The sequence below is a fragment of the Vipera ursinii genome, assembly GCF_947247035.1.
Source record: "Vipera ursinii genome assembly, chromosome: 3".
NCBI lineage: Eukaryota > Metazoa > Chordata > Lepidosauria > Squamata > Viperidae > Vipera > Vipera ursinii.
The window spans coordinates 200,023,481-200,046,361 of NC_139516.1; the positions used below are offsets into that span (position 1 = coordinate 200,023,481).

The window sequence follows — 22,881 nt, forward strand, 5'->3', positions numbered from 1 at the left end:
ATGTCTGGAGATGGATAGACTATGTCTCAAAGATGTTAGTTAAGGAATGACAAGACAGAGAAAGTACTGAAAGTGGAACTTGATGTGGAACAAATTTTATCCAAAAAGCCAGAAAAAGTACTGAAAGTGGACTTTGCTTGTTACGTGATGCCCGGACATTGCAACCGTCATAAATACCTACCAGTAGCCAAGTGTCTGAATTTTCATCACGTGATCAAAATGGTCGTCACTTTTTTCAATGCCTTTGTAATGGTCACTAAACAAACGATTGTTTAGTCGAGATCTGTACAAGTAGTCCTCAATTTACAACAGTTCATTTAGCGATCGTTCAACATTACAAGTGCAGAGGGAAAAAAATGACTTATGACCGTTTTTCACACTTGCAACCATGGCAGCATCTCCTGGCGTCACATGATCAAAATTCAGACACTTGGCAACTGACTCATATTTATGACAGTTGCAGTGTCCCAGACGCTTGTGAACACCTTTTGCGACCTTCTGACAAGCAAAGTCAATGGAGAAACCAGATTCACTTAACAACTGTGTTACTAACTTCACAGCCGCAGTGATTCACTTAGTAACCGTGGCAAGAAAGGTCGCAAAATGGGGCGAAAGACACGTATTAACTGTCTCCCTTAGCAATAGAACTTTGGGTCTCAATACTGCTAAGCTTGTAAGCCGCCCTGAGTCTTCGGAGAAGGGCGGGATATAAATGTAATAAAAATAAAAAATTAAAAAATAAAATAAAATAAATAATAGTGGTCGTAAGTTGAGGGTTGCTGTATTGCTATTAGCAGGGGTCTCAAAACCTCTACTGGGCACTGTTCTCTTTGTATGTTTTTCCAGGACATCAATTCTGTGACAAATGGGCCGTTCTCACAAATCCAGCTGACATTAGAACAGGAGTCAAGGGATACCTGAAATGTGATATCAGCGTGGCGGGGAAAGGAGACACGGTCCAACCAACTCAGAAAGGAAGCGATGCCGAAGAGCAGATAGAGAAGTATAATGTCACTTTCCTCCTTCTCTGGCTGGCCCTTGGGGTCAATATAAAGAAGCAGCGGCCGTGCAAAATAATCCTGCAGGAATAACGGGGGTCTTAGTGATGCTTGACAAAGTCTCTCTCACAGCTTTGTCGGTTTGCTTTTGATTAAAGAGCACCTTGGGAAACAGCACTCTTAACTGCTGCAGAATTTCTAGGGATTTTATGGAGAGAAGCTTTTTGATTTACTTTAGGTTTGAAATGTAGTAAATGCAGTGACGCGGTGGCTCAAAAGGGACGCGGTGGCTCAGTGGGTTAGGACGCTGAGCTTGTCGATCGGAAGGTCGGCAGTTTGGCGGGTCGAATCCCGAGTGCCGCGTAGCAGAGTGAGCGCCTGTTACTCGTCCCAGCTTCTGCCAACCTAGCAGTTCGAAAGCACGTAAAAATGCAAGTAGAAAAATAGGGACCACTCCGGTGGGAAGGTAACAGCGTTCTGTGCGCCTTTGGCATCTAGTCATGCCGGCCACATGACCACGGAGACGTCCTCGGACAAGCGCTGGCTCTTCGGCTTTGAAACGGAGATGAGCACCGGCCCCTAGAGTCGGAAACGACTAGCACGAATGTGCGGGGGAACCTTTACCTTTAAATGCAGTGAAGATTCCATTAAGCTACTGAATTAAAGTCACTGGATCGTTCTTTGCCTAGTTAATAAATTTCTTCCTACCTCCAGAGTCCCCCAGTCAGCACTGTGCAGTCCACACATCTTAAAAGTTGCCAAGGTTGAGAAACACCGTGCTAAAGACACCATTTACATACACAAGTAATGGTGGCGAGGCATTAATGCAATCAAAAGGCAAACCAGGGCCTTTTATCCGAATTATCAGCCAAAATGCTGGAGATGTGGAGATGAAGATGCAACATATTTTCACATATGGTGGACTTGTAAAAAGGTTAAGGCTTTTTGGATAAAAATTTGGTGGAATATGCAGAAGATTTTTAAGCAAAGGATAAAGTTTTGTCCGCAACTTTTTTTGTTGGGAATAATTACAGATGCTACAGTTGTGGACATTAAGTTGATGTTAAATTTAATCACGGCAGCAAGACTTTTGATAGGTCAGTATTGGAAGAAAGAGGAACTGCCGACCGTAGAAGAGTGGACTTTAAAGGTCTCCGACCTGGCAGAGATGGCGAAGATTTCGGCCTATTTGAACGATCACTCGCAAGAACGTTATATTATGGAATGGAGAAAATGGATTGAGTTTATCCAGAACAAGTATAGGGTTAAGAAGTTTCATGTAGCATTTGAATGAGTCTTCTTTCTTTTTTTCTTTTTCTATTTTAGTTTTTCTATATATATTTAATATTACTAAGGTTTGTCTTATCCTATATAAGCTAGAGAGTGATGGATTTTAGAGTTTATGGTTGCTAGTATATGGTTGTTTATGATTGTTTTTTTTATATATATCTTGTATTTAGGTCTGGGAAGTCGGGGGGGGGAGGGGGGGAGGGGGGAGAGGTAGGGGGGGAGGGAGGAGGGAGGGGGAGGGGGGATTCTTAAAGAAAAATTGTATGTTAAAACTATTCAATGAAAAGGCAAACCAGGGCCCTCCGTTCAAATTATGACTATAACTTGAAAGAGTTTAAATTCCTTCCAGTGCAGATCCATCCTGGCTCTCATGCTTGCTGTTTAAATTTAAATTTAAAATGCCTCCAATCTAGCCAGGAATGATCAATAATATCTCAGAACGGGACTGAAAATGAAATGCATGATACATACTTGAGCATCTTTATTTGCAGAGGTGGGAAACTGTTCAAAATTGAGAAATTTGGGTGGCAAATTTGGACAGCTTTGGGCTGCAGCCAAGGGTTTGTTAAGCATTGAGTTGCTTTGATGCATGCAACCATTTCTGTGGAATTTCTTCTTTGAGTTTTCTTCAGAGGTTAGCTCATCTGTTCCTTTTTTTTTCTTCCATTCCCCCCCCCCCCATCCGTTTTCAGAAACCTTTTGATTCCAAAGGGATTTCCATCAGAAAGACCTTGGGCTCGATTTTACGTGAGAATCTACAAAGCTGAGGAGCTTCCGAAAATGAACTCTAGCATCATGGCCAATGTCACAAAAGCGTTCATAGGCGATAGTAAGGACCTGGTGGATCCATATGTGGTTGTCATGTTTGCAGGTCAAAGGGTAAGTAGCCACTGCAGGGGTTGCATTGCCTGTGGTCAGTTGGTCTGCTACAACCTTTTGTTTTTCCTGTTGTCTCCTAACAGCTAAAATGCATAACATTTTAACTTAGCTGTCAGGAACTTTGAGTGAGCAGAGTTATGTTAGCAATCTCAGCAATTTATGCCTTTGTTGTTCAGTGTTTGTATACTGCTACTATCTGGTGCATAATAAAGGGAAAACCACAACATGGTCAGTTTCCCCCCCACACACTTTTTAAATTTGAATTAATATCAATATTAATCAGCATAATAACCAATCATACTATAGGCTAGGTGTCCATTCAAAAGAGGCTGAATGATCATCTCTCAGAAATGTACTACTAGGTCAGAGAAGGAAGAGAAGGACTAGGGGGGACATGATAGAGAAGGACTAGGGGGGACATGATAGCAGTGTTCCAATATCTCAGGGGCCGCCACAAACAAGAGGGAGTCAAGCTATTCTCCAAAGCGCCCGAAGGCAGGACAAGAAGCAACGGATGGAAACTAATCAAGGAGAGAAGCAACCTAGAACTAAGGAGAAATTTCCTGACAGTTAGAACAATTAACCAGTGGAACAACCTGCCTCCAGAAGCTGTGAATGCTCCAACACTGGAAGTTTTTAAGAAGAGACTGGCCAGCCATTTCTCTGAAATGGTATAGGGTTTCCTGCCTGAGCAGGGGGTTGGACTGGATGACCTCCAAGGTCCCTTCCAACTTTACTATTATGATTATAACATTTCATCTGATCTCCAGAATTTCTGGAATTACAGAAGGTTTGGGGCCAAATGTACCTCAATAGTGGTGGTGGGACCCTCAACCCACCCTAAATATTCAGACAGGACAGATAGAATCCATGTGACTCCTGATACATCCTGGTGCCATACTGTATATAGGGCTTTATTTGTAATAATCAGCATTTTGAATTGGGCCTGGAAGCCTCTTGGACACCACTTCAGCAGTCTCAGAATGGGTGTCATCTACTGTATCCAGTTCTAGCTCCAGCTTTGACTTGTCTTCAAGGGCTGCTGCATCAAGGACACATTGCAGTAGTTCAAGCATGTGGTGATGAAGGCATCCTCCTGACTGCCTCCCCCTGTTTCTTTTTCACTTTGCTTAATGAAAGTTTAGCAGGTAACTCCTGTGAACTTCATAGAAAACTAAGAGGTTTGCTTATACATTTTTTTCAGAATTCAGTTCTGTAGAAGGAAGAAGAAAATTGCTATGGAGTGAATGGAGGGTTCTACCAAAATGCCTGTCCCATTTGTACAAAAGACTTTTTGGGACTTACAGTAGATTTCCTTCTTCATCACTCCCAGTAGGATCCCATGTAGATTTCTCCCTTTGGGTAGAATAGCACTGGGGGTTTCTGCTATTTCTCATGAATATCAGAATCCAGAAGGAAGTGATATGTTAGAGTTGGGGTCCCCAACCCCCGGGCCATGGCCCACTACTGGACTGTGGCCTATTCGGAACTGGGCTCCATGAGTGGAAGACCGGCATGCACACATGTGCATGCAGCTCGACGTGCGTGAGTGACGGTACAGTGCACGTGCACGCACAGGCCAACTTGCGCTATTTGAGCTGGGTACCTATGCGTGTGCCCTCTGGCCTGCCACTCACACAAGTCAAGCTGCACGTGTGTGTGTGTGTACCAGCCCGCTGCTTGCGCAGCCCAGTTCCCCAGTTGGCCCACCAAGCCACAAAGTTGAGGACCACTGCATTAGAGGATGTTGTTCCCAGCTAGAGTAGAAAGGGCATTTGGTGGTGACCTCCTTCAACCAACCTCTTTTGTTTTAGGGGCGAACCACAGTGCAAAAAACCTGTGCTGATCCTGTGTGGCATGAACAGATTATCTTTAAAGAAATGTTTCCCCCATTGTGTCGGAGAGTCAAAATCCAAGTATGGGATGAAGGCAGCATGAATGATGTGGCTTTGGCAACTCATTTCATAGACATGAAGAAGATCTCAAATGAGCAAGATGGTGATAAAGGTAAAGAGACAAATACTTCTCTGGTTAAAAACAAACAAACTCAGGCTGGTGGAAATTGTGGATGATCTTGGGGAATGAGGGGAAGAGATGGTGTCTAGGAAACAATCAGAGAAGAGAAGCAGGAGCCCCGAATGGTTTAATGGTTAGAGAAAGAAACTTAGGGTTGTTGTTGTTAGTTGTGAAGTCGTGTCCGACCCATCGCGACCCCATGGACAACGTTCCTCCAGGCCTTCCTGTCCTCTACCATCTTCTGGAGTCCATTCAGGCTCACGCCTACTGCTTCAGTGACTCCATCCAGCCACCTCATTCTCTGTCGTCCCCTTCTTCTATTGCCCTCAACCTTTCCCAGCATTAGGCTCTTCTCTAGTGAGTCCTTCCTTCTCATTAGGTGCCCAAAGTATTTGAGTTTTAGCTTCAGGATCTGGCCTTCTCAAGAGCAGTCAGGGTTGATCTCCTCTAGGACTAGGAACGGTTTGATCGCCTTGCAGTCCAAGGGACTCGCAGGAGTCTTCTCCAGCACCAGAGTTCAAAGGCCTCAATTCTTTGGCGCTCAGCCTTTCTTATGGTCGTTAAAAGTGACAGCAGGAAGTTTGTACATTCAGATTTCCAAGATCCCAATAATAGAGCCTCACAATAAAGCAGAATTAGCACACCTTTTGTGTTTCCTGAGCCATGGTGGCGCAGTAGTTAGAATGCTGTTCCTGTTTGGTTTATCTAATAAGGCTGACATTTATCCTTTTTTTTAGCCACTTCTATTTTATTATAATGCTACATTGACAGCATCTTGCAATGTACATTTCTCTCCCCCCACCACATACACACACATCTCTTTTACAGCCTGAGAAACTAAGGAAGGTCTCTTCCAAACATCTTGCCATGCCTACTATCCAGGCTATGCTATCTCTTATCTGATCATTCCTTAGGCAGCGTTTCTTGTCCCATTCTTTCAAGATCTTTCCCACATACCATGATGGGAAGGGCATGTCATCAATCATACAGTGGCTGACATCTCTCCCTTCATCCTCCAGAATTGATGAAGGTTTGAAGAAATTGGTTTATTTCCTCCAATTGGGATATAAACCCAACAAAGAGAAGAACTGTCATCTATCTATCCAGAGCCCATACTTATAGCATCTTGATTTTTGTCATCAACTTCATCTGGATATACGGTGATATACCTCGGCCAGAGGTAGGTAACCTCAGCTCTTTTATGGACTTCAACTCCCAGAACTCCTGAGCCAGCATGGCTCAGCTTGGAAACCTCTCCCTTTCCCCTCAGCATGGCTGGCTCAGGAATTCTGGGAGTTGAAGTCCATGAGTCATAAAAGAGCCGAGGTTGCCTACCCCTGACCTAGGCATAGTCAGATGTGATTACCTGGGAATTTCAGAATCTGTACCTCTTTTATTTGCATTTTTAATCTAAGAAAGTGGAAGGGTGAGGGAGAGTCCATCAGAAAAAGGAGAGAGTTGGGAAGAAAGATATATATTGTACTTTCCCAGTGGAGCAAGAGATTTCAAGAGATTGAGGTTCTAGAAGAAATGCCATCTACAACATTCCTTTGATGTCTTACAGTGTTTTAGGACAGGCTTTTCAACTTTTTCACCCACTGTATCACTATTAGCATATGGCAACATCCGAGTACCACCAGTCGCCTAGCAAGGTGTCAAAAACTTGATGACCCAAAAAAAAAAAGGAAAAAAGTGATGAAGTACAGGTAGTCCTTGACTTACAACAGTTCGCTTAGTGACTGTTCGAAGTTACAATGGTAATGAAAAAAGTGTCCCCCAAGCCACAGCTGAGCAAGACACCTGTCTGCCCTCCCAGCAGCGCTCTTCCTCCTGTCCGAGGTTTTCATTGTTGTGAGCATTTCTGTTGAGGATTGGCAGCAGGGGTGGGGTGGGGGTGTGTTGTTGTTGTTGTTGTTGTTATTCCCCCCCCCCATCCCCCCGTCTGTTGAGTGGTTGCAGCAGGTTTTGGTCACTTCCCATGACCCTGGGATACTGTGACCGTGCCAAGCATCTGAATGTAAATCACAAGACCCTGGAGATGCTGCAACATTCCAGCTGATTGGCACTTCTTCTGGGCTCAGCAGAAGCATCAGGATCAGCGCCAAGCTGCAGCTGGAGCCTGGCGCTGATCCTGGTGCTTCTGCTGAGCCCTGACAGCCCTGCAGCTTCAGTCATCTCTCGCTTAGGCTTGTGCAGTGCTGCCACCGGTTCAGCTCATTCCTCTCCCCCACTACCACTTGTCTAGGATGGTCGCGTACCACCTGCCAGGTGCCAATGTACCACAGGTGGTACCCGTACCACTGGTTGAAAAGCCCTGTTGTAGGAAGCAATTCTTTTCTTGACATGTGGCATGCATAGTAGTTAAAGAATATATTATTTCTTCTTACAAGATAGATTGAATTGCCCAACACAGTCATACCTACACTTTTCCCTCCAAAGGAAAAAAAGATGGTACCCAAATATATGCATAGTGCCTTACCTGTTATTTTAGTTCACTACATTACACATATCTAAAATTGTAAAAAAAAAAAAGCTATCCAAGAACTTAGTTTTCAGGCAGACTCCTTTTACTGGAACTTCTTTTCATGGAAATCAAACTCTCTTGCTTTCCTAAACTGGGTTTGGATAAAGCACAAATTAACCACACACACACACACACACACACACACACACACCCCATTCATTTACAATTGTATAAGTCACCTATAACTTCTAGGCAAGGCTTTAATTTACTGGTGTAGATTTACTAGCAAATAAGTACATCAATCTGTAAGACAGGCAGCAAACCACTGTGCCGGCTCAAAAGTGTATTTGGTATGCAACTAAACATGCCTGCTTGTGTTAGGCATATTTGTTTTTCTCATGCTTCATTAGGCTTCTCTTTGTGGGACGTGTCTCCTTTTTCAGGTTTCCTGCCTACTTTTGGACCTGCTTGGATCAATCTTTATGGTTCACCCAGAAACCACAGCTTGATGGATGACTACCAGGAGCTCAACGAAGGCTATGGGGAAGGTGTCTCTTTTAGGGGACGTCTCCGAATTGAGCTTGTAGTGGAAATCCTCTCTGGTGCGGCCCAGGAATCAAAGTTCTCAAAGCTCTTCAAGGATGTGAAACAGCCATCTAAGGACAAAGATTCTAAAAGTTCAAAAGGGACCGGAAAAGACAAAGGGGCAGAAGATGGCAAGTCATCTTCCTCTTCAGATAAAACAAATTCAACAGATGCGGAAGTGGAAGCTTTTGATGTGCCCCCTGAGGTAAATAACTAAAATCTGGATCTGCTTTACTAGATGAATCCCCAGATGTAGGGCGGGCCTTATTTTGGATGACCCAGCTCCTACTGAAAGGTTGGACATTTTTTCCAGAATTTTCCGTTTCCTCAACACACAACAGTTTCAGCAGGTTTGGGTTAGAGGTACTTTTGCATTCAGAAACAATGATAACACAGTATAGTAATAATAATAATAATAATAATAATAATAATAATAATAATAATAATAATAATAATAATAATAATAATAATAATAATAATAATAATAATTTTATTTGTATACCGCCCTTCTCCCGAAGGACTCAGGGCGGTGAACAGAGCAATACATGTTAAAAGACAAGAATACAAAAATTAAAAGAGATTAAACAAGATGCCCAAGAACTATAACAATAAGTTAAAATACATAAAAAGCAATAAAATCCAAACCCATCACCCATCAGGCCAGGCCGGCTTGTTCGAACAGGTAGGTCTTTAGGTCGCGCCAGAAGGAGCGAAGGTCGGGCGCCATCCGGAGCTCAACCGGAAAATGGTTCCATAAATCCGGCGCGCCCACAGTATGACCTCTGAAGGCTTTATTCCAAGGCAGGATAAGAAGATAACACAATCATATAACCCAAATCAGTAGTCAAAGCTATTCAGTAATAGTACAGAATATAATAAGACAAAGAAAGAGCTTATGACTCTTCTGGCAGGGAACCCCCAAAGAGATGAGGTTACTTCAAAGCTAGCAAACGTGGAGCATAGGCCCTGAAGCATAATTAAGCACATTTGCTTCTCACTGGTGTCTTTTCACTGGATTTTACCAGTGACAAGAGGATAGGTATTTGTCTTGGAATATGTTGCCTTCATGTCAGGAATGAGCTTGTTAAATTTGAGGAATCTTTATTTATATCAGGTGGTGATGACACCATATGAAAGTTAATCTGTTTCTCGAGGTTATTTGGACTGAAGATGAGAAAGATCATCCTGCTCTACAAATCAGAACAAAGGAGTAGGCAAAATAAAGTATAACCCAGTGAAATTAATGTTTGCTTAATTGTGCACTACATATTCAACTATTACATGAGAACACCAAGAAAGAGGTATGCAATTCTTCCTCTGATGGAGCCCCCAGCACTGCAGAAGGTTCATGTAGAAGGCATACGTTCTTAACTCTCTTTAAGTTTGTTCTGGGTCTGTATCCACATACAAATTTCTCTAAAGACAGAGACCAATGGAGTTGGTCTTCTGTTTGCTTCTCCAAAGGGCAGAACAAGAAGTAACGAGTGGAAGATCAATAAAGAGAGATCCAACTTAGAATTAAGGATAAAATTTCCTGACAGTAAGAACAATTAACAAGTGGTATGGCTTACCTCCAGAAGTTGTGGGTGTTCCGGGTGAGATTCAAGGTTTTGGTAATGGTCTTTAAGTCCCTACATGGCATGGGTCCGGAGTACCTCGGGGACCACCTGCTGCCGGCGTCAACTTCCCTCCGCCCTGTGCGTTCCCACAGAGAGGGCCTCCTCGGGGTGCCTCCGGTCAGAGAATGTCCGCTGGTGGCCCCCAGGGGGAGGGCCTTCTCTGTGGGCGCTCCGGCTTTATGGAACCAGCTGCCGGTCGAGGTCCGGACGGCACCGGACCTTCGCTCCTTCCGACGCGGTCTGAAGACCCATTTATTTGAACAAGCTGGCCTGGCCTGATGGGGGATGTTAGGGTTTTTAATGGGGTTTTTATACTGTTATTGTTTTTATCTGGGCAATTATTTAATTCCTTTTATGTGCCCTGTTCACCGCCCTGAGTCCTTCGGGAGAAGGGCGGTATACAAATTTAATAAAAGTAAAGTAAAGTAAAGTAAAGTTCCATCATTCCAGGTTTTCAAGAAGAGACGGGACAGCTGTAATAATATAGTCTCCTGCTTGAGCAGGGGATTGGACTAGAAGACCTCCAAGGTCCCTTCCAACTCTAGAATAGAATAGAATAGAACAGATCTCTTTATATAGAATAGAATAGAATAGAATAGAATAGAATAGAATAGAATAGAATAGAATAGAATAGAATAGAATAGAATAGAATAGAATAGAATAGAATAGAATAGAATAGAGCTGGAAGGGAACTTTGAGGTCTTCTAGTCCAGCCCCTGCTCAAGCAGGAGAACCTATACCATCTCAGACAGGTGAATGTCCAGTCTCCTCTTAAAAATCTCCAGTGATGGAGCGCCCACGATTTCTGGAGGCCAGCTGTTCCACTGGTTGATTGTCCTCACTGTCAGGAAGTTTCTCCTCAATTCCAGGTTGTTTCTCTCTTTGATCAGTTTCCAACCATTGTTTCTTGTCCTGCCCTCTGGTGCTTTGGTGAATAACCTGACCTCTTCTGCCTTGTGGCAGCCCCTCAGATACTAGAACACTTCAATCATGTCTCCCCTAATTCTTCTTTTCTTACATGCAGTGTCAACCTTGGGACGGTAGGAAGTGTCAGGAGCCTGTTATCTCCTTGGTGCTCTTATATTTATATCTGGTCTTTCTGCATATTAAAGCAGAGACATTTTAAGGGGGAAAAATCAACAGTTTTATGACTGAGACTCAAGGCAAATGACGTGTGAATGGGTAAAGTGGCACTGATGAAAAGAATTTTTTTATTTTTTTATTTTAATTCCATTTATATCCCGCCCTTCTCCGAAGACTCAGGGCGGCTTACAAGCTTAGCAGTATGTGGAACCTCTGTGGTTGGTAGCACTGTGTGGCAAGATATTTCATCCACATGACTGAGGTGGGGCTTGCAAGCTTGTTCTTAAGAATCCTCTGCTTTTTAGAGAAGGTTTTGAACATGAGAAGGCAGAAGGGCTGCAAGGTCAGAGAAAATTGCTTCTCCCAGTTCAACTGATGGAAGTAATTTGATAACTTATCCAAAGTCTTCTAAACTCTGAGCCCTGCATCGTTTACTGTTTAGAGCTGAAAAGTATAATTAAACAGGGTTATCACAAACACACACATTATTTAACATTGATTTCATCCCATATGTGCTTAGGTATGAATAAAAAAAATCAGTAATTTATGTTGGTGGTCAGTCTTTTAGCAGCATTTTTTATCTACCTCCCATACAGCTGTCTTGTATCTTATGGAATTGCCTATAAGCAAAAAATGTTGAATGCATAATCATCAGGGCAAAGATTGGTATTTACTGAATATTTGTTTTAGTATAAAATAATATACCATTTGTCTGAAATGGTATAGGGCTGTTGTGACTCAGGGCCAGCCTGTGGGTCCGACAGCCGGCTCCGATGTATCGGATGACTCAGATGTGGGGGAGGAGGGAAACGAACCGGCTGATGATGATTTGGAGGCTTTGCAGAGTCCTCAGCCGGGGACCTCTTCTCAGCTGCGTGAGCCCGAGAGTGCGGAGGAAGATGACCCACAGCTGGCCCTGTTCAAGGACGCCCGACGCAGGAGGCAGTCGAGCAGGAACAAACAAAGAAAGGCTGTGAGACTCCTCGGGAGGAGGCACAGGGAGACCACGCCCTGAGCTCTCTATAAAAGGAGTGTTTGGGGAGGGGCTGGTTGCTGAAAGCAACTTTTCCGCTTGAGAAGACAAGCTCTTGTGTTTTTGTTAACTGCGTAATTAAATCTTGGCAGATGCCTTTTAGCCTTGGAAGCTCTCCAGTCTCTTCTTCTTAAATAGGGGTTTGCCTTTACAAGGCCAGAAGAGGGCTGGTTCAGAACAAGGGCTTCCTGCCTCAGCACGGGTGTCAAGCTCACAATGTCATGTGACGTGTCGTAACGTATCGTGACTTTTTCCCCATTGCTGGCAATTGGGTGGGCGCGGTTTTAGCGTGATGCATCCGGCCCATGGGCTGGACGTTTGACACCCCTGGACTAGAAGACTACTTAACCAACTGTTAAGTAGTTCTACCATCTGATGCCACTGGCCATATTCAAATGAAATTCATATCTAAATTCTGCCTGAATCATGACAATTACTTGAAAATTTAGATTTCTGTTCTTTTGTAAGGTTAGATTAGAACCAAATTATCTAAGAAATGAGGTAATTGAGACATTACCTCCATGGAGGTAATGTCTCAATTACCTCAATTCTTAGATAATTCAATTCTATGAATTCCATGGAGATAATGTTTAAATAATGATATGTAATATTGTACAATATGATCTATTAAATCTTTAGACCATCCAGTAGACATCTGGTCACTGACTGTATAAAAGATTTGATCAATTGATCCTTAAAATAACAGAATTGGAAGGGATCTTGGATGTCTTCTAGTCCAACCCCCTGCTCAGGCAGGAAACCCTATAACATTTCAGACAAATGGCTTTCCAGTCTCTTCTTAAAAACTTCCAGAGTTGGAGCATTCACAACTTCTGGAGGCAGTTTGTTCCAATGATTAATTGTTCTAACTGTCAGGAAATTTCTCCTTAATTCTAGGTTGCTTCTCTCCTTGATTAGTTTCCATCCGTTGCTTCTTGTCCTGCCTTCGGGTGCTTTGGAGAATAGCTTGACTCCTTCTTCTTTGTGGCAGCCCCTGAGATATTGGAACACTGCTATCATGTCAGCCCTTGTCCTTCTCTTCTCTTAAACTAGACATACCTAATTCCAACAACTGTTCCTTATATGTTTTAGCCTCCAGTCCCCTGATCAATCCAATATAGCAAGATTTTCAACTCATTGGAAAATTTGAAAACATGTTATAAGTACTTTCGTAGTGGATTTGGCAAGTACCAAAATATCTGAATTTCCACATGGCTGTGGCCACTAACTATTTTAATTTCTAAGGAGGGTTCTAAGGTTTAGCAGTAACCAGAGGCATTGTTAAAAATATAGTCATTTAAAATTCAGTTATTTTAAAGTAGATTTCCTTTGTTATGTTTTTATTAGATTCATGAAGAACAACTTGAGGAATTCCTTCTCTTTGGGGCATTTTTTGAAGCAACAATGATTGATAGGAAGATTGGAGATAAACCCATAAGCTTCGAAGTATCTGTTGGTAATGTGTATAAAATTCTAGTCCGCATAGAAATTCTGCAGGCTGATGTTGCTGTTGACCATTTGATTTGGCTGTTCTTTGAAATAACTTTACCTAGTATGGAAAGTGTGTACTAACATCATGAAAAGACCACATCAGGTTGCTCGATTCAGGGCTAGTATCAAACTTCAGGAAAAATCCAACATGTCTTTTAATTGCAAGAAAAATCTTCCTTCCTTCAAATTACATCAGTTGTTATCTCAAGATAATAAGCCTATATTATCAGCTTGGGTGTAGAGAAGAAATCCTTTTAGGTGAATAAGTCTAAGTCTAATATTGACTGAAACATGAGGCCTGGGAGAGGCTGAATATGTCAGAACCTCGTCAGTGTATTTGTGTACTGTAGTTAAGAGCAAGCTCTTATCCTGTTTCTCCACCCTCTTAAGAAAGATTAAGGGACAGACTTTTCCATTACTCATGTTGACAAGTACAGATAGTCCTCGACTTATGACCACGACTGAGCCTTGAATTTATATTGCTAAGTGACAAAATTTGCTAAGTGAGTTTTGCCCCATTTGACGACATTTTTGCTACATTTGTTAAGACTGAATCGCTGCAGTTAAGTTAGTAACACGGTTGTTAAGAGAATCTGGCTTCTCCATTGACTTTGCCTATCAGAAGGTCACAAAAGATGGCCTCATGACCTTGGGGCACAGCAACGGTCATAAGTGTGAACCGGTTGCCAAGCATCTGAATTTTGATCACATGATCATGGGGATGCTACAAAGGTTGTAACTGTGAAAAACAGGGCTGTCACTTTTTTCAGTGCCGTCGTAACTTTGAATGGTCACTAAATGAACTTTGGTAAGTCGAGGACTACCGCACTATATTTCTCAACTGGATATTATTCCATAGGATCAAAGAGTTGGTAGGACTATAGTCCAAACCATCAGGATACCAAGGGGAAGGTTGTAGACAGGGATTTTCCAAAGACTGGGGATATAGTAGAATCACACACGTGATTTGCTATAGGGATCCCATATAGGATCCCTGTCTGAAGCCTGGACTGTAGGAGATCTCTCGAAAGTTATGTGAATGAAGAATTGTTGGACCTGCTCCAAAGTTCTCATGTTCCAAGGAACTATCTTCATTTATCATCAAATTCAATAGATGCTGCTTTGATTGCCACTCTAGCTGCTATAGAAAGACTCCGGAATATCCAGTTGAAAACAGACATGAAAACACAATAAGATCACTTTAAACAACAACAACAACTTTGTTATGTTTTTCTTAAGCATTTGGGTACCTGAGGAGCTACAAAATTAGTGCTGTTGGAGGGAGATGTTCTGTGAAATCCTGCAGAATTTTAAGAATTTGAAATCTTTTATGATACCTGCTCATTAGCACCAGATGTCTGCTATTGTAAATGAATTTCTGGCTTTTAATTTTAGGTCCTAGTCTAATTTTTATCTTTCTCGTTTTGCCATCCCAACAAGTAGGGTTTTTTTTGTCCCTGTAGGGAACTTTGGAAATGTGATTGATGGGGTGTCAACTGGGGCCAGGGGGAAAAAGAAGACCCATGAAGGAGAAGAGGAAGAAGGCGCCCCTTTGTTGCAAGAAGAAGAATCACTTGGCATTGCAATGCCTCTGATATCTACCACGTCTCCTGAAAAGCCATTAATTACGGAAGGAAACAGGTAGATTCCTTCTCTTGCTCCATTTAACTCGGACTCTTCAAATAACCAATGGGTTGACATACTGTATCTTTGAGCCAGGCTCAAGCATGGATTGTTGACTAAACCACTGCTAATAAGGTTTGCATATACTACTAACTCCAATGACATGGGTTGCAAAAACATCAAACTTTGACTCCCCATAAGTACCCAAATTACTTAAGGGAGATGTTAACAACTTTTTGGGATGTTCTAAACCAGGGGTCTTCAAATTTGGCCCTTTTATGACTTGTGGACCAACTCCCAGAATTCCTCAGCCAGGCGTGCTGGCTGAGGAACTCTGGGAGTTGAAGTCCACAACTCATAAAAGGGCCAAGTTTGAAGACCCCTGTTCTAAACTGTGATGGGATTAGAGGCTAGTGAAGTGACTCTGTCAAGAGGAAAAATCAAGAATAAAAGTCCAAAAAGTCAACCTGGAATCCACAACTCTTCCCTTCTTTAAATGTGGTACATGTAAAAAAATGGATAAGTCTTCTATTGGCTGGTCCTGGCCATCCTCTTAACTTTTTTGAGCTGTGAACATAACGTATTGCCAAAATAATTTACTGGAACATCTGTAAAAATTATCATGAAAATGAAAATGTGGTGGGAACACAGAGTTGAAAAAGCAGAGAAAATTAGCAGGTTAAAATATTATAGGATTTCCAAATATGGGCTGATAAAAGCTTTGACTCCTAACATGCCAGACTGAAAAGAAGAAAGTGTGGATAATTGATGTGGTGATACCAGGAAACAATAGAATAAAAGACAAAGAATTGGACAAAATCACAAAGTAGCAAGATCTGAAAATCTAAGTTGGAAGGTTTCAACATAAACCAGCCCTGGTGATCCCTGTGGTTATCGGTACACTAGGTGCCATACCAAAAGGCCTTGGATAGAAAACCTGCACATTGATAAAATTTCCATCTGTCAATAACAAATGCCACACTGCTTGGATCTGCACACATGCTATGCTGATACATTGCAACATCCTAGGGCAGGCATGTCAAACTCGCGACGTCACGTGACATCGCGCGATGTATCGGAACTTTTTCCCATTGCCGAAAATGGGATGGGTGCGGTTTCTCCGTGACGCTCCGGCCTGCGGGCCGGCAGTTTGACACCCCTGTCCTAGGGTCTTGAAAAGAATTCAATGTGAATGAAGCTGACATTGACTAAAGAACTGGCAGCTGTGATTTCACATTGTTGTGTGCAATACAAGTAATACAAATAGGAAAGGGATTCACAGCTGGGCCATCACATTTCATTTTGCCTTATTTTGTGCCAGTACAAGGCTACAGGAGAACACTAACTCAGCAATAGGAAAAGGCCCAGTGTTAAAATATTTTTTTTTTGGGGGGGGGTTGTGTGTCTCAGCATGCAAAGTGTTCTAGTTGTCTAGTTGACCCTACCAAAATCATCTCCTAAAGGCATCTTTGTCAATCCAATTCAGCTTCCTTCCACTTAAAAAAAAATAAAAACTAAATGCAGGATTCGTCTAACAAATGCTCTCATCTCAACTACTTATTATGTAACAGCTCTTTCTGGAAATTTGGGGATTTATCTCTGTGCACTGTGATGCACCTGGTGCATTTTAATTAGTCAAGGAAGGCTAAGGATTAGCAGTCTAGAAACACTCAGGTATTTGAAAGGGAAGCATCTGAAAGAGAAGCTGTTGAACAGGTGGGAAATGTTGCAACTGAAAAAAGGGCTGCCTTGAAAATTTTGTCCCCAGAGAACAAGCTGAAAGCACCAGTTTTGGAATGAACTCACGCCTCTCTAAGGAGTTGAAGTCCACAAGTCATAAAAGGGCCAAATTTGAAGACCCTGGTCTAAAGGTTGGATGTGAGGATTTCCCCCCCCCCGCTCCCCAGATCTAGGCTAGACCAGGAAATAAAAACCAAACCATTGCATATTACTGCCAAGGAAACTAACATAGCTGTTTCCATGAAGTCATCAAGAGTTAAGCTCAGATCAAAAGAGAACATGTACTTTTCAATGCAGGGAAAGCAACTGGCTATGTATTTTCCTGTTTGGGTCTTCTGTAGGACCCTCAAACTGTTTCATAAGTCAAAAGATGAGAAGAAAACTTTCCCATCTTACTACCTGGTATGATGGATGGATGGATGGATGGATGGATGGATTTTATTTGATTTTATTATATTTGTATATCGCCCTTCTCCCGAAGGACTCAGGGCGGTGAACAGGGCACATATAAAAAATACAGGATACAAAAATTTAAAAGAATTAAATAGTAGCCCAGCTAAAACAATCAATAACAATATAAAAATCCCCATTAAAACCCCAACATATCCCCCATCAGGCCAGGCCAGCTTGTTCAAATAGATGGGTCTTCAGACTGCGTCAGAAGGAGCGGAGGTCAGGTGCCATCCGGAGCTCGACCGGCAGCTGATTGCATAAAGCCGGAGCGCCCACAGAGAAGGCCCTCCCCCTGGGGGCCACCAGCCGACATTCTCTGACCAGAGGCACCCTGAGGAGGCCCTCTCTGTCGGAACGCACAGGGCGGAAGGAAGTTGACGCCGGCAGCAGGTGGTCCCTGAGGTACTCCGGACCCATGCCATGTAGGGTCTTAAAAACCATTACCAGAACCTTGAATCTGATGGATGGATGGAGAGAGAGAGAGAGAGAGAGAGAGAGAGAGAGAGAGAGAGAGAGAGAAATTGGATATCTGGGAATCCCAAAGAGCAGTTCGACCAGGACTTAGCAGCACCAATGATTCAAATAATTCATTAATCAATTCATAATTGAATTAGATGTCATTTTTAAAAACAGATATCTTTTTAAAAACAGGTAATTTTTAATGACTACTAACAGATGCTAGACCTACCTGGCCTTCTATGTCAGACATGTTAAACTCGCAATGTCATGTGACGTTGCACAACGTATCGGGATGGTTTTGCCATGGTCGGCAATGGGATGGGTGCGGCTTCTGCATGATGCATTCGGCCCCCCTGTTCTATGTGATGTCCCTTGGAAAGGGGATCTCAATATACCAATGAGCTTTCTTCTCTTTCAACAGAAACTACCTATACTTGCCTTATGGTGAGAAAAAGCCTTGTGTCTACATCAAGAGCTTTTGGGGGAATCAAACCTTTAGGTTGTATTTATCAAATACCCTGGAAAAAATGGGAGATCTCTTGGTAAGTTTGGAATAAGGCTGATGATTGAGCTGCATGCAGAAAATGTGTCTTTGTGAAACTGTTTGCAATCGATCGATCAACTCAATTTTATGTCCTGTAAGCCGCCTTGAGTCGCCATATGTCAGTAGGTGGCAATATATATTTTCTAAATAAATAAATAAAGAAGAGAAACAAGAGTTTCTGCCCTATCAGCATGAACATCTGGGGCATCAACACCCCAATCAACAACTCAAAAGCCACACACAACCAAGCACCACATAAATACTATGCATAGAATAGCCCAAAGCACACATTCCAGTAGAGGATGGGCCCCAGTATGAATCCAAAAGCTCAGAAGACTAAATCTGTGGTCCTGGTGACCGACCCAGATTGGATTTCGCAATATTATCCTGTGACACACATATTCACCTTCATTTGTGAATATTTTCCTTTTACATTCTGTCAAATACGTGTTTCCTTTCTTAAACTTACAGCAAACTGCATTATTTAGGGTTTAGCAGATGTTTCTTTATCTGCAGCTAAACAATGAGCATTTTTTTCTTCCCTATACATGTGCTTTCCTACATGTACGTTTTCCTTTGTTACATGAAAGAGTCGCTTATGTATCCTGACAGAAACCAGTTACTACTGTCTTTCCTTATTATAAACGTATAAAAATATTCTGACAACAATACGTATCTAAAGCATCGATGGCTATCTGGAATGATTTTAATGCCCTTCATGATATTGCTCTTTCCTTTATCTTTCAGGAAGAAGGTTTAGAGCAAGTGAAAGATCTAATTAAAGTTTCTGAGATTGCATCAGAAGAGAAAATAAAGTCGACTCTGGTTGATTTTGTCAAGCAAAGTAGGTAAGAATACTCAGGGAATAAACCTGTCACAATAGTCACAGGTGGTTGATAGGAACTGGTGATATTTGGAAAAAAACTTACACTTTCTTAACCATGCAGAGAAGAGCCAGTTTCAGTGGTGGGATTCAGCCAGTTCGCACCAGTTTGGCAGAACCGGTAGCTAGTTTTTTGTTGCCCATGCCCAGAATGGACTTCCGGAAGTGGCATCCACACAGAGAACCGGTTGTTCACATATTTGAATCCCACCACTGGCCAGTTTGGTATACAGTAGTGGTTAAAAGCACCAGGCTAAAACTGGGAGACAGTGAGTTCTAGTTCTGCCTGAAGCATGAAGCCAGCTGGGTGACCTTGGGCCAGTTACTTCTCTCAACCCTATGAAGAAGGCAAGGGCAAAACTACTTTTGAAACTCTGCTGGTTTTTTCTCCAGGCAGTTGCCAGGAGTCAACACCGACACACACCGACACACAAACAAATCATGAAGAGTTGATTTCTAACATACTGTATGTCTACACTTATTTTGACTCTGCCCCACATCAGTTTGTGACTTATTTTTAAACAAAACATATACAAAAATAATTTTTCCTTGTGATTAATTTTGCACAGAATAATCTTCTGTACCTACCTGGTTTTACACTTTGTGTTCACCTGATCTTAAAACAGGGGTCTTTTGATCAATATTTATATATTCTACTAAGAGCTCTTTTGTAAAAAGGTTGAATCATAAGCAGGTTTTATTTTGCATATAAGTGAGGGAAATGTGACCCAGCTTGAAAACGAAAACTGATCAAAATCTTTGAGCACAACAGCTAAATCAGAATTGCTTGCTTTTTTCATATTCGGTAAGTGTAAAAGTTATTAGGTAAAGGTAAAGGTTCCCCCGCAGATGCGTGCTAGTCGTTTCTGACTCTAGGGGCCGGTGCTCATCTCCGTTTCAAAGCTGAAGAGCCAGCGCTTGTCCGAGGACGTCTCCGTGTTCATGTGGCCGGCATGACTAGACGCCAAAGGCGCACGGAACGCTGTTACCTTCCCACCGTAGTGGTCCCTATTTTTCTACTTGCATTTTTACGTGCTTTCGAACTGCTAGGTTGGTTATTACTGGCTTTGATTCCAACTTTATGCCAATTGGTTTTTTTTCCTTTGTAAAATTACCTGAAGTTCATTACTAGATACAGGTAATCCTTGACTTATGACCACAATTAAGCCCAACATTTTTGTTGTTAAGTGAGTCATTTGTTAAGTGAATTTTGCTCCATTTTACAAACTTTCTTGCCATAATTGTTAAGTGAATCACTGCAGTTCATAAGTTAGTAACCCGGCTGTTAGGTGAAACAGGTTTCCCCATTGACTTTGCTTGTCAGAAGGTTGCAAAAGGTGAACACCTGATCTTGGGACACAGCAACAGTCATAAGTATGAACCAGTCACCAAACATCTGAAGTTTGATCACATGATCATGGGGATGCTGCAACGGTTGTCAGTGGGAAAAGCGGTCATGTCACTTTTTTGGAGTGCTGTTGTAACTTTGAACAGTCACTAAATGAATTGTTGTAAATCAAGGACTACCTGTAATCTAGCAAGCTTTTGAATCTGCCAGAAGGATGTATCACTGATGGGAAGTATTCACTAACAATCCTTGTAAATCAATACTGAATGCAAGGTTAACATAGTTATACATGTTTGTTTAAACTTCCGTTGGATGCAGTAATGGAGGTGCAAAATAACAACCTGTTCACCCAACAAAGTAATCTCCTTTGGAATATTAACACGGAAATTGTGTTTCTGAATCTTCATGTTTTTTATAAATACAAATGATAACTCTGTTTTAATACTGTGCTCTAAATTAACATTCTTAGTGTATCCTGCCTCTCCTGGTTTGTCAGATTAACATACATCCCAGTAGAAGCGCTATTTTTGTTTGTTTGTTTTAGAAATGTTCTTTTATTGCCTCTAAAGCTTCTTTTGTGCATCCACAGGGCCTTTATCACAAATGCTGAAAAAAAGCCCAAACTGATGAATCGTACAGCTTTGGATAAAAAGAGATTGAAACTGTGCCAGCAAGAACTGGTAGGTGAATTATTATTATTATTATTTTTAATCCCACTTATATCCTTCTCCGAAGACTCAGGGCGGCTTACAATTTAAGCACAAATCAATGTGCTTAGCAGTAGCCTTCATTCTATGTATATGCCTGCTTATTAGGGTTTCACACACACCCTAAGCGGCATTATTACAAAGTCAGCTTAATTGCCCCCAACAATCTGGGTCCTCATTTTACCTACCTCGGAAGGATGGAAGGCTGAGTCAACCTTGAGCCTGGTGGGATGCGAACCTGCACTAATTGCAGGCAGCTGGTGTTACTTAAGGAGGCATTAGCCCACTGCTCCACCAAGGATTGATTGTGTTGTTGTGGGAATGAATTAGAAATCTACTGCACCAATTGACTGGCATTACGTTTGTGCTAAGCGCTGCTTGGTTTAACTATAATTTAATGAATAAACTGAATAAACAGTTGCAAGATCCAATCTGAGTTGGTCAACGGGACCAAAGGTTTATTTTTCTGAGCTTTCAGACTTGTGCTGGCCATCAATCGCTGGCCATCAACATACCAATCAACCAATAAGATGATAAGATAAGATAAGATAAGATAAGATAAGATGATAAGATAAGATGATAAGATAAGATAAGATAAGATAAGATAAGATAAGATAAGATAACCTTTATTGTTATTTTTTTTTACTGTGGGCACAACGGCACACATCAATAATGAAATTTAGGTTTTGTTTTTTTAATTATATTTTTATACCGCCCTTCTCCCAAAGGACTCAGGGCAGTGTACAGGGCAATAAATATAAAAACGAAATACAAAAGTTAAAAAACAATTAAATATTATGCCCAGATTTAAAACAGTAATTAAAAGACATATTAAAACCCCAACCCTAACCCATCAAACCAGGTCAGATTGCTCGAATAGATAAGTTTTTAGATCGCGCCGGAAGGAGCGGAGGTCGGGGGCCATCCGGAGCTCAACCAGCAAGCGGTTCCACAGGTCTGGCGCACCCACAGAGAACGCCCTCCCCCTGGGGGCCACCAATCGGCATTCTTTGATCGGAGGCACCCTGAGGAGGCCCTCTCTGTGGGAGCGCACTGGACGGAGGGAAGTTGCCCTTTCTCAAAGTGGAATACATACATGACACACACCTAAACATACTATATACAACATATGTATAGATCCACACTCCTACCTAACAAATAAATATTAAATACTGTCTATCTTGAATATATAACAGAAGGAGGAAGCTTTAGAGTTCACAAGGTTCATACTATATGGAACAAAGCTGAGGCTGAATCTGGATGTTCTGCTACGGATACCATGAAGCCCCCTCCTCCCAAAAGGTAACAAGGAAAACAGGTCGTGAAGAGGATGTGTAGTGTCCCACATAATCTTATGGACCTTGCTCAACCACCACATAAGTCACCGCATAAGGCACCGCATAAATATGACACATAGAATAGCTCCAAGCACACATTCTGCTAGAGAGAAGTTCCTTGAAGATGGGCTCCAGCACAAGTCTGAAAGTTCACAAGTATAAATATCTGGCCCCAGCCACTGACCCAGATTGGATCTTGTATCCTGGAACACATATATTTGTCCTCATTCATGAATTAACGGCTCCATCACACGGCAGGCTGGGAATAGGGCAAGCCATGACCAGAATGGCTGGGTTTCCACAAAACATAATGGCAAAGACATTACAAT

The 22,881-nt window shown here is 42.1% G+C and overlaps 1 protein-coding gene across 3 annotated transcripts in view; it reads left to right on the forward strand.

Annotated features, from left to right (window-relative positions):
* FER1L6 (fer-1 like family member 6) overlaps positions 1 to 22,881 on the forward strand; it is a 102,856-nt gene that overhangs the window by 22,763 nt on the left and 57,212 nt on the right. For all 3 annotated transcript variants that reach the window (XM_083360546.1, XM_083360548.1, XM_083360547.1), the window contains 9 exons: positions 847 to 1,003; positions 2,981 to 3,167; positions 4,982 to 5,174; positions 8,091 to 8,437; positions 13,315 to 13,423; positions 14,922 to 15,099; positions 18,155 to 18,275; positions 19,025 to 19,125; positions 21,098 to 21,188. In XM_083360546.1, coding sequence (XP_083216672.1) covers positions 847 to 1,003; positions 2,981 to 3,167; positions 4,982 to 5,174; positions 8,091 to 8,437; positions 13,315 to 13,423; positions 14,922 to 15,099; positions 18,155 to 18,275; positions 19,025 to 19,125; positions 21,098 to 21,188 — 1,484 coding nt within the window. The remainder of the gene's footprint in view (positions 1 to 846; positions 1,004 to 2,980; positions 3,168 to 4,981; positions 5,175 to 8,090; positions 8,438 to 13,314; positions 13,424 to 14,921; positions 15,100 to 18,154; positions 18,276 to 19,024; positions 19,126 to 21,097; positions 21,189 to 22,881) is intronic.